We start from the raw sequence: 14,648 nt of genomic DNA on the forward strand, positions 1-14,648 counted from the left end.
AAACACGGTACTTTCACTCGAAAGCTTTCATTTCTCGATGAGCCACACCAATACGGTTCAACGAATGCAGTTAATCGCGAATCATTTTCAGCGCTTGTAATTTTTCCGCGTGAAATCATTCTGATAATATCCGTCGAAGTGTAACATTTAAATGACCCGATTATTATATAAAAAATCAAATTGTCCCTTATCCTATGAATGAACCGAATATATTGATGCAATGAATTTCTATTACGGAAGTAGTGATATAATTCCATTTTTTAGCATCAAATATCGTATATTTAATAACTCATTCTTTTCTTATGTGTTTGTTTGTTCTCGCGGCGAGTAATGTATATTATAATACTTTTTAAATTGATTTTATTTCGTACATCTGTTTTTTCTAGGATGATTCGACAATTTGTCTCCTGTATTCAATTGCCATAATTTTCCACGAACGATTATTGTGAATATATTGAATAGTGGCTATCATAGGCTACGACCAATAAGTGAAAAATAACGACGCGTACGAAATTCTACTTTAATATCACCGAGTTCATTCCGTAGTTTATAAGCACACTGTAAGCACATTTCGATGAAACAGTTATCTTTACACTTTTGCTTAGGTACACGAATATTTGGTGCATGTACCGTGTACGGCGTTTCCATTAAAGAAACCAGTTGGTGATCAAATAGTAAGAAAAAGAGAGGATTGCTTTGACAATAACTATACAATTTTCCGAATAATTTCACGTAGACGAATCAATTTATGAAACTTCATGGTTTCTTGACTAAGACAGATTACTTGGGCCACGCTCGTCAATCCTGGACTGCTTAGTTGATTAAATTCTTTATAATTATACGCCATTCGTTTGCTGTAATCTCGAGAGTTTTTTGATAATCTAACGAATGTTAATATATGGTTGATGAATTACGCGTGAAGTATAAATTACGAGTAGACTGTATCGCCGATGAGGCATGTAGTATTCCGTTTTCATGCGAATCACATTTTACTATTACGTGTTTTTCATTCACCTAAAAGTTGATACCATATGATTATAATACAACGATGTTCTCATATTGCTTTTAAACAAAGTTTCTTAATTGCCACATTGATCGATAAGTCTATTTGCTATTATTATTACTGCTATTTAATTTAATTAAAAATTTCGAATCCTTAAATAATTTTTACTTGCGAAACTAATGAAAACCAAAGAGTTTCACTGTACCATATCCTGCAATTAAAAAATAGCATTTCGTTTAGGGATCAGTGAATAAATCTTTGGTAATCAGGCTTCCATTCAAGCCGTAGCGAAGTTCAGAATATGTGTAACATTATAATTAATTACACAAAAAGTTTGCATTAATAACCTTTGCATATAAAATGCATATGTGTGAAATATATACAGCGTTTATCGAAAGAGGTTTCTGAAATACATAACGTTAACGATAAGGAGCTTAGCTATCGCTAACCCGATTAAGGTGACTCATCGTTAGTAGAATAAATAAACGTGATTCTATAAATATGTTCACACTGATATTTATATTTTTTGCTCTAAATGGTTTTGATAAATACGAAACATACTTAACGCGTCAGTTCATTTTTCATCTCATTGCCAGCTGATTATCATCTAATTTAATTACGTAGTTGTTGTTGTACAAAAATTAAAATTTTTATTAGAGCATAGAAAACGTTATGAAATATGCAAATATATTTAGAAACAATATTCTAATCATTCTAATTAATGTTCAGTGGCACAAGACTAAATTTATTCTTTTTTGAAGCCAACACATACATAAGTATAATCTGCGTATTTGTTAAGATGTAGGATTAGTCATATAACGATGAGATCAGTGTGCATTCTTAGGAAAAAATCTTATCGATATCTTAAAAACATGACAAATCAAGTATTTTTCTATGTTTTCTTTTATCTCCTGTTTCTTTTATTAACTAATTGACATTCTCTTTATTTTCACTTACTAAAAATAATCGTAAAATTGCTTCTATATGATTACCAGCTATTGTATTCTAGCCTTAATTTACAAACTTAATTTACTCATTATTCCCACTGGTGTTGAAAAGTAGATTGTAAATATACAAATAAATTTAAACAAATTTGCCAAAACGAAGGAGTTATAATTCTTTCAATTGATCAATATTAATCTCTAAGTAAAAATTACAATTAAAATCACGCTTAAAAGCAGTTCAGAACAAATTTAATGTACGCTAGCTAACATAGTTACTTAATATATCGTAACTCTACCATTCACCGTTAACAGTTAGTTATGTAATCCTAGCGAATCATTCAGTGTAAACGTAATGCAAGGTGCAAGTAATTGTTTGCTATAGTGAATAATTGTTTAGCACGAAAACGTCTCGAACGCAAAAGAAATCTCAAAATTTATCTGTAGACAAAAGAAACATGACGTCGAAGAAGAAACGAACAAGAATGGGAAATATGAGGCTAAAAAGCTTCCTGAAAATCACCTATAAGCAGATTTTAGCCATTAACCTAGCATCTCCGAAATGGTATCCATGGTAATACGCCGTTCACATCGTTAAAGTGGCGTCTTCGAAACGTTGTAAAGTGTTCTCGTTAATTATGAATAATATGATTACGCAATTCTTCCCATGGTTTCCCTTTTGTGAGACCCGGCTTCAATACATAGACAACCGGGAACTCGGCAATGATTCACAGAGAGCAGAAGAAGCGCGCGAACGAAATTCCGATAGTTGAAAATTCAACATGTATGCAAAACAACAATGTAATTTATGCGCTAATCGAATATTTCCATATAGTGAGAGTTGTTCAAAACGTACTGCAAACGATGTTTTATTAATAACGATGAATGACTAATAACTGCTCGCTTAAAATATATAAACAACATGAATATTCAAGTGATAAGACAATAAAATTGGGGTTAGGTTGGGGTTAGGTTTTTGTAGCAAAAAGAACCTTTAAAACATCTTTTGTTTAATTTATATCAAGTTGTGCAACGGACCAATGTGTGATTCGTAAAATATTTTAACAGCTGTCTCAAGCCAAACACTCACTATCCTGTTACCACTAATAAAATTATAAAATATACCGTGAAAGAAGAGCAAGCAATATTTTGACGAATCGATCAAAGTACGTAACGAAAGAAATAATCCCTAACATTGTTCCCACATTATTCTATTAAAGGTCGTTACAGAATTCAAGTTAATAAATTCCTTTAACTTACCTGATACCTGTCCTCGTAAAAAATCGATGCGTTCAACAGAGGTCCCACTGAATCATCGTTGGTTCTGTTTGTAATAGTGTATCCTTTCTATGGTATACGCTTGTGTTTTTTCTAAAAATGCACAATTAAGAGGAAAATTTCACTATACACGAGTGAAGACCTGACAGAGCCACTGCGATAGCAGGGAATACGATCAGGTACCATCTGTTTAGACCGACCGAGCGGGTCCGGACGACTGAACGTGCCTCTCGTTGCGCCTTCACCGACAGCCTCGATTCCTACCTTCTCTTTCTCTTTTTCTCTCTCCCCATTGTAGAGTGTATCTCCCTTTCCCTCTATATAAACAGAAATTGTACAGAAATTGTATAATTTGATTTTAAATAAGAATTAGAATTTTACGTTACGATCTTTCTTGATAAATTGGTATGATATATGGATACCAAAGAATCATTTAAATATTGTAATCTCATTGGATTGTCTAAATATATGTAACTTTTGTTTTCAACAAATATTTGAACATATGGGCATTCTTGGTTAGACCATTATATTGTTTAATCAGATGGATAATGTCGATCACATCTTTTTTCGATGAATACAGATTTGCTATTATGGCAGTATAGTTTATTCGTTTGTCGTGTAATAAATTTTATTTAGCCTAAAGGACTTTCTGTTTGAATCGCTTTTTTTTTAACAAATATTCGTCTCAATTATTGAATTTTCAAATTTTTAGATTTTTCAAGTGTAATCAAAAATTGTCGTCAAATAGTCTTTATCATAATTAGATAATGGATATTTGACTCAATTATCCATAATAGATATATTTTTTCAAAAGTTACAATCTTCGACATGATGTAGAACATGACTATCTTCATTTCCGTTATTCGTTCCTCTATTTATAAGTTATTGTACAGAGTAAAGCTATGCAGCGATGCCGTATAGGCGTGGAATTGACATTGAGCAGGAAAGGGGAATAGTTATCCTTCTTATCCAAGTTGTATGTGGAAAGGCATATGAGAAAAGATTTGTGACATTTAAATATTTTACTTGATAAAATTTAATAAGCGCGCGACATTTAAATTCATGTCGAAGGTCGTTAATACACTGATAAAAAGATATCTATAGATTATAATTATTGAAATTTGATCAGCGATTGTTACCTTTTTCAATTATTATCACAAATTAAAATTGTTTCTCTTAAAATAGATACCGGAGTATTTCTTCTATTAATGAAAATTAACGACACTGTATAAATATATAGATTTTAATCCTTAAAAACGTGAATATTAAGGAGTTTTATTTTCTATACCTTTGACACACATAAACAGAAAAAATACTTTATTCCTTTTGTAAATATATTTTTGTTACATTTGTACTTGTTCGTACCTGCTTCATGCAAATGTGGGCACCGACACCGACATTGAACGGTTGACATTGAGCGCCGGAAACAATCATTAAGCTCAATATCAGCGTACACCACGATCGGCCGTAGAGTGTCACTAACCCCGATAATACAGTGATTATACCCCGCTTGAATACAAAACATTTTACGTATGTATTTTCTAATACGATAGATAGTTGAACATGCAGATATGTTGAAATTATGCGTTTGGTTTGGATTACGTTTGAGTTAGGTTTAGATTGAATGTAAATGACAATAATAAAGCAAAGAGTAAACACAAAGTAATATCATACAGGAAATTATAAAAATAATCGTTATCACAACTAATATAACTTTTTCTAGCTTGCGCATTTCCTATTCTATAATTTACAGTCATGGCAGTTTAGATACTTTACTAGTTTTTTCTACACCAATCACAATATATTGATATTTCTGAATTTACCAAGATAACCGTTCGTACAAAACTTCACGCATCATCGAGTGATGCGGATACATAGTATACGGTATACGCGAGAACACGTATCATTTTATTGGTACTTTCGAGGACACGTATAGTTTAACTGTAAAAGTTAATGTTTCGTTGTGAAACGACAACGTAAGCCTCACAGGCTGTAATTTTCGTTTCGCTCCATTGTTCACGAGCAATAAAAAATAATCGTTACCGTGTTACTGGTTCTATATGCACAAGAACAGAGGGTGACGAGCATTTTTCTTTCATTGTTCTGGTTAAATATTAGCGTCTTTCCCTTTATCGAAGAGAGCCAACAGACATTGCTTGCTAAAATAGTATGTATATATCTATATGATACATATGAAAATCTCTGGTGTCTTAACATTAATAGGTAGATATTAGTTTCGTGGTTAGAAAAATCACATCTGATAAAATAGAGATATATCAGAGCGCAGTAGTTCAGTTATATCTGCCACGAATGTTATTTTATGTTGCTATTAGGTAATTCAAATATTAGTATTTTGCATTATGTAAATTCTTCACGAGAGCAATTAAGTGCCATATACGCAAATATTGTGATCTAATAAAATAGTACCAGGGTTGCTACATTAATTACAATACAAAAAGATGTGCATTTTAACCGGGTTATGCTATTTTATTGTTTGATAAATATTCGAAATTCACTGTTTGCAGTGCATGGAAGAAGTTGATTTAACCGGAGGATTTATTGTTGGTTAGGTTATTATCAGAAATGGAGCGGTCTTTGAATACTTTGTATCATATAATCGCATTTCTAACCATTGTAAAGTATATTATAGGGTTGAAAATAAAATGCTTTATATATTTGTAAATACACGAATCTCCTTCTAATCGAAATATAATAACGTTAAACTGCTTCGGTATTGCAAAGGAAACGACACAAACTTAAAAAAAAGGGATAGTAGTATTTAAAATTTTCAGTACTTTGAATTAAACAAAGTCAAATTAACAGGGATTTTTCAATTTTATACTTTTCTGAAAATATACATATTTTATTTTATTTATACATATTTTATTTATACATACATTGCTCATATATATACAATCATTAATAGTTGAAAATAGTAAAATTTGTTTCAAACTACTTGACGTTGTATTTCATAAACAGAATAATTTAAGAAAACGTATTCAGTTTTAATTGTTCATTAAAATTTATTTGAGGAATCGGAGGAAACGAACGAACTTTTGCGCGCGGGTATGCAAGGCTCATGACAAGATATTACATATGTATATATACATATGTACGTAGATGGGTTTTTGAATTATTGCAGCAAGTTTTACAGAAAACTTGACATAACGATGGTAAACAAAACTACCGATATTACCGACCGAATGACAGGATCTCTCTGTCTGAGTCGAGTGAGCATTCTAAACAATTGTAATACGCGGTGCGCGATTCGCATCCTAGGCTCGATGAGTGTTGAGAGTTGAGAGGGCCTTGATCGAGCTGTGATAAGTTTCTTTCCGAAAACATTAGCGCCGAGGTAAATGTATCGCAGAAACAACGAACTACGTTGAGTACGATAGTGTTACGCATAACGTATAGAGGCTTGTTTTTAATTGTGTATAATACAAGCGTAATAAAAATACTAGTGGAACAAAATAACAACGTTCGTAAAGATTGGCCATCTTGAAAAGATATGTCATATTTTTTAAAACGTCAACAATATAGTGTGTATTGTTCAATACATGCCGCCAGATTGCTTTAACTACGGTTGACTACACACCTAATCATCGGAAGTAAAGGCGACACGGTGGCGTATTTGACACGCGGACGTAATCGTAAAAGAAGCACAGCTTCGTCAAATAATGAATCGCAGTGACGGATTGGTACAACGACGACGTGTTGTTAACAGCAGTAGTGGTAGTAGTCTAGGCCAGGATGGCTCTAATGATATTAGCCATAATGATAAATTATCTGGTCATGGCATGGATACAGACTGTACCATGCAAAAAGATCTTAATTCAAATCCCAAGATCGACGAATCCCAAGATTCTGATAAGGAAACCAGATTGACACTCATGGAGGAAGTTTTATTACTTGGCCTGAAAGACAAGGAGGTTTGTTGACATTATTGTCAACTCTGTAGTTAATTTCTTTGCTGTCATGCATAGTAAAATGTATTATGAATCAATACCTGAGTTTTAAAACATATATTTTCTTATAGGGTTACACATCATTTTGGAATGATTGCATAAGTTCCGGATTACGTGGTTGTATTTTGGCAGAACTTGGATTCCGTGGTCGAGTAGAATTAGAAAAAGCTGGTATGCGCAAAAAGGGACTATTGGTGAGGAAACTTCTACTGAAAAATGATGCTCCTACAGGAGATGTTCTGTTAGACGAAGCTTTAAAACACCTAAAAGAAACTGATCCACCTGAAACTGTTCCTAGTTGGATTGAATATCTCAGTGGTTAGTTAAGCATGAAAGTATACTTATTTGATAACAAATTTTTTATAATATACTCCTATAATAGTTTAAATATCTTTCCTTATTTAGGAGAAACATGGAATCCACTCAAATTAAGATATCAGTTGAAAAATGTTAGAGAAAGATTAGCTAAAAATCTTGTTGAGAAAGGAGTTTTGACAACTGAAAAACAGAATTTCTTACTCTTTGATATGACAACTCATCCTCTTACTGATAATCTTGCCAAAAGTCGACTTGTAAAAAAGGTGAATTCTTGTTGTATTATTTTTTAGTTTACTTGTTATATCTGTAATTTAAGTTTCAGTCACTGATTATGTCTTTGGTTCACTCATTATATTTAAGTGAAAGTAACATCGTATTACCTATATATAAATTTATATATACATAAAAGTGTAAGCATAATTAGATTGTATGAATCTTGTTTAAAAGATTGTTGAAATTAAAAAATTATAATGACAGGGAAGTTATATATAAAAAATGTATTTTTTATATTTCTCAGATTCAAGAAGCCGTGTTAAGTCGCTGGGTCAATGATGCTGGCCGTATGGATAGGCGAACATTAGCTTTAGTTATTTTAGCTCATGCAGCTGATGTATTAGAAAATGCGTTTGCACCTCTCTCAGATGATGACTATGAACTAGCGATGCGACGAGTGCGAACATTATTGGACCTTGACTTTGAAGCAGAAGCTGCTAAACCTAATGCTAATCCAGTCCTTTGGGCGGTATTTGCTGCATTCACTAAGTAACAATTCTTTCACAAATTACAAGTGTATAAAGCAAATATTGGATACTAGTATGAATACTTGGGACTATCAAATTTACAGAAATTTTTGTTGCAATCTGAAATGGAGTAGCTGCAAGTGTTATTAATGATCATACAATTCAGACCAAATACCTTGAACCCAACTGTGTAAAGCAGACTTAGAATATTAGTCATTTCCATTACTGTTATTTAATACATTTGATAGCTGAATTATGAATGTTCATATTTAAATATTATAAAAAGCAAAAAAGAATAACAAAATTTAAGGTATGAATGAGTACTTTGCGTGTGGGGTAGTGCCATGTCAGCTCAGGAACAAAAGATTGCACTGTGCTGAGTTTTGTCCCATATCTTCTCTGTGTCTATTATCTGAACATGGACTGCAAATACATATGTTTACAGACGCGACAATTATATGGCAGACATTTAATGTTGGATCAAATGTCACATTTCTGATAGTTGTCTAAATGTGAAAGCAATGAAAGTAATTCTTTGCACAGTGGTGACGAATTTTTATCGTTTCTTTACGTCTTCTTTATAGAAAACTGGATTATAGTAGGTTTATATTTCCAAAATTTGTTTTTATTTTTTTTAACTAGTGTATATTTATAGTTTCACTAGGTGGCAGTAAAGTACTCAGATGTCAAAAATAGCTTATGAAAGTCATTTCTATCCCACTTAAATCTTTCTCAATGTATCGCTATGATCTATAATGAAATGTAACGCGGGAATAGTTGGAGGTAGCAAACGAATATGTCGAAGCTATTATGTTCTTAATTAATACGCGATACGCACGTATGTTCCCGATAAATTTTGTTGTTAACTTATCGTATATATGTTACTATTGTTAACATTATACGATGTGATATGATACGATGTAAGTAGAAAAAAAATAAAGTGGGGATTGTCTGTTATAATTAGTGTATCAAGGCAAACGAAATTAAAGACGAATAAGGGATTTTCAAGAATTATAATTGTTACTAATGTCAGTAACATATACTATCGTCTTTTACAAATCTTTAAATGTGTATAGGGTGATCAAGAAATATTTAATCTTTCTTTGGAATGTTTGTATAATAGTACTAATTTATTTCTTGGACATTTAAATATTTTCTAGCAACATTTAAATGATCAATGTATGAAAAACGATTCAATTATTTCACTTTTTTATCTATTTTTTCATACATCGTAAATTACATCGATTACTAAAATCGTAAACTTGTGCAATTGCTTAATATTCGGTCTCAAATCTTCGTTCATTACGAAAATCGAATATTTGTGATAAGTTTAGTATGTATTTAACAATGGCATTTCTGAATATTTAGTTCACAAATTATATTTGTGGAAATATATTGATCTTTTAAATGGAAGGTATATTGTTATTTTTGACAATGTTTAAACTGATCATATTGATTTGAATATATAAGTTTTATATTATTACCTTTTATTTAAAAACTATAAAAATTTTAGGCTCATATATTTTAAATACACATAAGAGTCAGTTTCAGTATCTGCATTAGAACAGATTAATCAGTTTCAAATGTATTTGTACCTTTTATGGTTATAATAGTAGTTGAAAATTTCGTACTTGTAGGATTAGAACTTTACCATTAATTTAACTAATTTAATAATATATCTTTTTAATTTAAAGCAGCATGTTATGTTATCTTTGTTTGATTAATATTTCTTGGAACATCCTGTATGTATTCAACTGAATTTGTTCATAATGTTGAGGGGTTCCCTACATAAGTTTGTATAACATAAAATTATTTTATGTGTTTAGATAATATGTATTATAGAACAATAAACTTATTTTTGTTTATACATACATATATTGACATACATTTTGGAAATAATAAATAAGAGCAAAAGAAATAGATATTCTAAAATCTTTTAATATTGCTGCCTTAGTATTATAAAATTAGAAACATATATAGATTTTTTTATGTTACTGCAATATTGGAATACTATTATACTGCATCCCAAATAACATAAATATTTATTGAAAGAGATTTAAAAAGTATGAGCTATTGTTAAATTTCTTGTAATACAGCAAAATAGTCAATAAATATCATAATTTTATACCTGTATATTATTAAAGAATTTGTTTGAAAAGATAATTTAAATTGTCTTAAAAAAGAGCTTGCTGGACAAACGCATTTCATAAATATTAAGCATTTTTAGCATTTATTATTACAATGTTACTGATAGTAAGGTAACTAATTTCTATAAATTCAAATTGATGTTATTCATGAATATTGCATATTAATGGTTACATGCAAATTAAAATACTTATTTTTTAATTATTAAGAGTTCTACTGCCACTTGGTAGGATGTTTGCAAGTTCTTTTAACTGTAGAATATGGTGCTACATATAAATATTTGGAGTATATATTCACTAAAAATTTTAAGTCTAATACTTTATATTGTTATTATCCTCTTTTTTAAATTTAAGATAAGAGGAATAGAATAGAGATACTCTTTTAACTCCGAGAACACATGTTACAATTAGTACTTTCATCATATCAAATTAGATATAATTACAATCTAATATATGTTTATTTTAACTAGCAAAAGCTAGTATTTTATATTGGCTGTTATAATATAACATTATGAATATATTAATATTTTGTGAAAATTATTTTTGTAGAAATGATGTTTGATATTTTTGATTCATCATTTTCTTTTGTTTTATATAAATATACTTGTTATGAGTAATATACCTTTCCAAATACATTTATATATCACATGACTGTAAAAATTATATATTTTTACTATTGAAACATGTTACTCATTGTGTTATGTACATTTTATTAAAAAAAGTGTTTTAGAGTGAATTGTATTTGGTAAAGAATACATTCCTTATTTTAATACTATTTTATCATAACTAATATTTTGTATAATTTGGTTTTAATAAATGAAAGTAAAAATGTGTATATTTTTCAATATAAATTTATAATATGGATTGGTATATTAAAATATGCATTTGGAATTATATTAAATGATACAGACTAATTGTATACTACTATTAGTATGTCATTAATATATATAATGATAATAAAGTAATTATTTATTATTTAAGTATTTATAGAAAGGAGATATATACAAGTATAGGATAAAATAACATAACATATAAGAAACATAAAAATCAATGCTTATTATTTACATGGATTTTAAAGAATTCTAATTCAAGATAAAAAAAGCATAAATAAGGTTTTGGAATAGAATTCGCAAAATTTTATTTTATGTTCTATATTTATGCGTGTACAGTATTTTATCTATAATTAAATCATTTATCTTGGAAAAATAGTTTGTAGTATGAAAATTTCAATTACAAAACTGATATTATAATACAAAATATAATACATATTTAATTCAATAATAATAAATTCAAAAAGACAATTACTAAAGATATAATTACTGAAATATAATTATAGAGTAGCTTTTGATAATTATTTTCATAGTTTGCATCATATACTTATTATACAATTTAAATAATCATTAATCATATATGTGTTCATTAACTGCTATAATAATTGGATTACATATGTAATTTTTGTAGTTGGAAATTGATAAACTATACATAATATATACAATCAATTCTGTACACTGAATATACAATGGATGAAATGCATCAGAATTGTGAGAATAGTACACATTTAATACAAAATATATGCAACAGCACATAGAAATTTGTTCATAGTTCAATGTTTCTGATAGCTCATGGTTCATAGAATTTTAACATGTTTTGTTAGAACATTGACAAGTTCCAGCTATTGTAGTTTGGATAAGTCCATATTGCCCTGTAAACATCCAACTTTCATCTTCCTTAAATAATTCTTCTGCTACACCTGGTACTAAACCAACACATACATCAGATTTTACAGTTCTCAAACTTAAGATATTTGTTGGATGAAACCCTCTTAATGATTGTCTAAATTCTGTTGTATATTCCCAATTTATATCACCTAGTAATTTCCTATAATTTAGGTCACCTTTGAATATTGCTAATTTAGCTTCCGATAATTTAGCATATAATTTTGAGTCACGTTTTTTCATCTCTGCAAAATCATAAGGACTTGTCCAATATAGTTCTACCTAAATAAGATATGGAAGATATTAATATTTTGTAATAATTATTTTTTTAAATTAGCGAAAAGAAAAGAAACAGATTACCTCAATAGACCATACATTATTCTTCAGATAGTTAGCTAATTCTTGTATACTTTTATTTGGTGAATTTTCCATGTATGTTAGAATCCAGTGAAAATCATTTGCTGTTGTGTCACTGATATACCATGGATAACGTTTTACATAAAACCTGATTTTTCTAGCAAGTTTACTTGCAATTAAGAATGCTGCTAAACATAAATCAGTAAAAAATTCATAACCTGCATTATCAAGTATTATATCTACAATATTTGTATCATCACTGTCTTTGTTCCTTAATAAATTCCAAACGAATTCTAAATTGTTTACAAGAATGTCTTTATCTAATGTCTTTAATGCTTCTATAGGATTAGTACTTTGACTAACTTCTGCTCCTGCACTTAAAGATAAATCACATCTACAAAGAACATATTCTGATAAATTTGATGCCAGAAAACATGCAAAAAATTAAGATAGAAAATGTAGCGAAGGAAATAAAGCATACTTGTTACCCCAAAGATTTGATTTAAGAAGTTTAAAAAGTTCGTCTTTAGTTTCGACTATTGATAGACTTCCTACTTTATGTATGAGGTTCACAGTATAAGTAGAAAGTGCTTCTATGCTAGCCAATGAATTTGTAAATGCATTCTGTTTCTGTTGTTCGAAAGGATCATAGTTTTTCATAGATTTCCTGAAAATAAAAAGGTTCATATATTTGTATTACATACTACTGACTACTAATCTTTCTTGGAACTTACAGGAGAGCAAATTCTTGTGCAAGTGCCCGATACATATAGCATTCGCAATATAGCCAAGAAGTATTAAACCATGTTGGTGTTCCTTCCTCTATTTCGGTTCTTTTTATTAGATATTTATTCCATTCTTCAGCATCATTGTCTTTACTATCGGGTAGCAATTGCAGAGGTTTCAAAGTTTTATTTGTTGCTATTTCATTTTTTAATTTACTGATAAATCCTGTTATTTGTTTAATTTCTTCTGTGGCATTCTAAACAGTTTAAAAGTTATAGACATTATACATAAGTCACTAGACTCTATCAAATGAATCTTCAAATGTGTGTTTTACCTCTCCATATATTTCAGCAATATTTTCTTTGTTACGACTGAGAGTATCAATTATTTTTGTTAAAATTACTGGTAATCTATCTTTAATTGTTATATAAGCAAAGCTCCTGTAAGAAACATAAGAAGACATTAATAAACAATGGGTACATAAGTTTCAGAGTATTTTTATTCCTAGGTTACATAGAAGTAAAAAATTTGTTCTACCTTTTATAGATTCCTGATAAACATACTCCAAAAGGTGTCTGTATATCTTGTAGATCTCGAATGTCTACGGAATTTGATCTTTGGGTCATGATATCACTATTCAAATTCGTTATTAATGTTAGACTGCAATAGAACACAATCAGCTGTGGCTACAGCGTGAACCCTGAAATGAATAGATACGAAGAAACACCAACGATATCTCATATTTCTTCACAATTTTTGTTACGTAACTGAATAAAGATTGTCGTATACCTCGTGCTTTTATTTCTTTCAATCTTTGGTACGGCTATCGTTTTCTTTTTGGTATATTCTACGGAAATTAGACTATGATCAACAGAGAATGAACGAAGTGTTACTATATGATTGTAAGCACGTGCAGTGCGCGTGCGTATGTGTCGCGGAATACTGTTTCGTCATCATTCATATACACATGCATACATATGCACGTACCTCGAAAACGAGCAACGAGCGCGTAAATTGTTCCGTATTTGATAACACGCAAGCAGCATAATTTATAACGTGAATCGTAAACTGATCATAATTTATAACAGCTCATATGTATATCTCAAACAATAGAAATACGGTATTTGATTTGAATTAAAATATTTAATTCTTAACATTATTGATATTTCGTAGAATTAATGATCAATTATTTCTTTTTTATTCTAGTATATTCTGGTAATTCTTTTTATTCACGATACGATACAATAGGTATTGTTCCCAAAATACTAAATTGCATTTTTATGTCATAAAACTAAGATATATCTACGCATTCTTAATATTTACGTATATATATATATATATATGTCGGAGATGAAAGGACATCGGGGCCTTTCTTTTGGAATTTTTGGGAAGATCCCCAATACTTTAGTCTAGACTATTTATTATAGCTGTATTTAAATAATAAAACTTAGAAGTAGT

General features: G+C 29.8%; 3 protein-coding genes across 4 annotated transcripts in view; 1 reads left to right on the forward strand and 2 right to left on the reverse strand.

Moving 5' to 3' along the window:
- Positions 1 to 3,459, reverse strand: part of LOC117240016 (partitioning defective 3 homolog) — a 41,893-nt gene extending 38,434 nt beyond the window's left edge. For both annotated transcript variants that reach the window (XM_033505846.1, XM_033505845.1), the window contains exon 1: positions 3,205 to 3,459. The gene's annotated coding sequence lies outside the window, so the exon portion shown is untranslated. The remainder of the gene's footprint in view (positions 1 to 3,204) is intronic.
- A 3,038-nt stretch (positions 3,460 to 6,497) lies between these two features.
- On the forward strand, positions 6,498 to 10,115 carry LOC117240023 (Golgi phosphoprotein 3 homolog sauron). Its single transcript, XM_033505866.1, has 4 exons — positions 6,498 to 7,154; positions 7,262 to 7,508; positions 7,596 to 7,771; positions 8,026 to 10,115. The coding sequence occupies exons 1-4, from the start codon at positions 6,903 to 6,905 to the stop codon at positions 8,272 to 8,274; spliced, it is 924 nt and encodes a 307-aa protein (XP_033361757.1). The 5' UTR covers positions 6,498 to 6,902; the 3' UTR covers positions 8,275 to 10,115.
- A 1,606-nt stretch (positions 10,116 to 11,721) lies between these two features.
- LOC117240022 (damage-control phosphatase ARMT1-like) lies at positions 11,722 to 14,136 on the reverse strand. Its single transcript, XM_033505865.1, has 7 exons — positions 13,980 to 14,136; positions 13,728 to 13,890; positions 13,525 to 13,630; positions 13,199 to 13,446; positions 12,946 to 13,131; positions 12,468 to 12,858; positions 11,722 to 12,389 (listed from the first exon to the last, which is right to left on the reverse strand). Exons 2-7 carry the CDS (start codon positions 13,814 to 13,816, stop codon positions 12,030 to 12,032), a joined length of 1,380 nt encoding a protein of 459 aa, XP_033361756.1. The 5' UTR covers positions 13,817 to 13,890; positions 13,980 to 14,136; the 3' UTR covers positions 11,722 to 12,029.
- Between the last annotated feature and the right edge of the window lie 512 nt (positions 14,137 to 14,648).

The sequence above is a fragment of the Bombus vosnesenskii genome, unplaced genomic scaffold, assembly GCF_011952255.1.
Source record: "Bombus vosnesenskii isolate JDL3184/JDL3185 unplaced genomic scaffold, Bvos_JDL3184-5_v1.1 scf7180000014535, whole genome shotgun sequence".
NCBI classification, from domain to species: Eukaryota; Metazoa; Arthropoda; class Insecta; order Hymenoptera; family Apidae; genus Bombus; species Bombus vosnesenskii.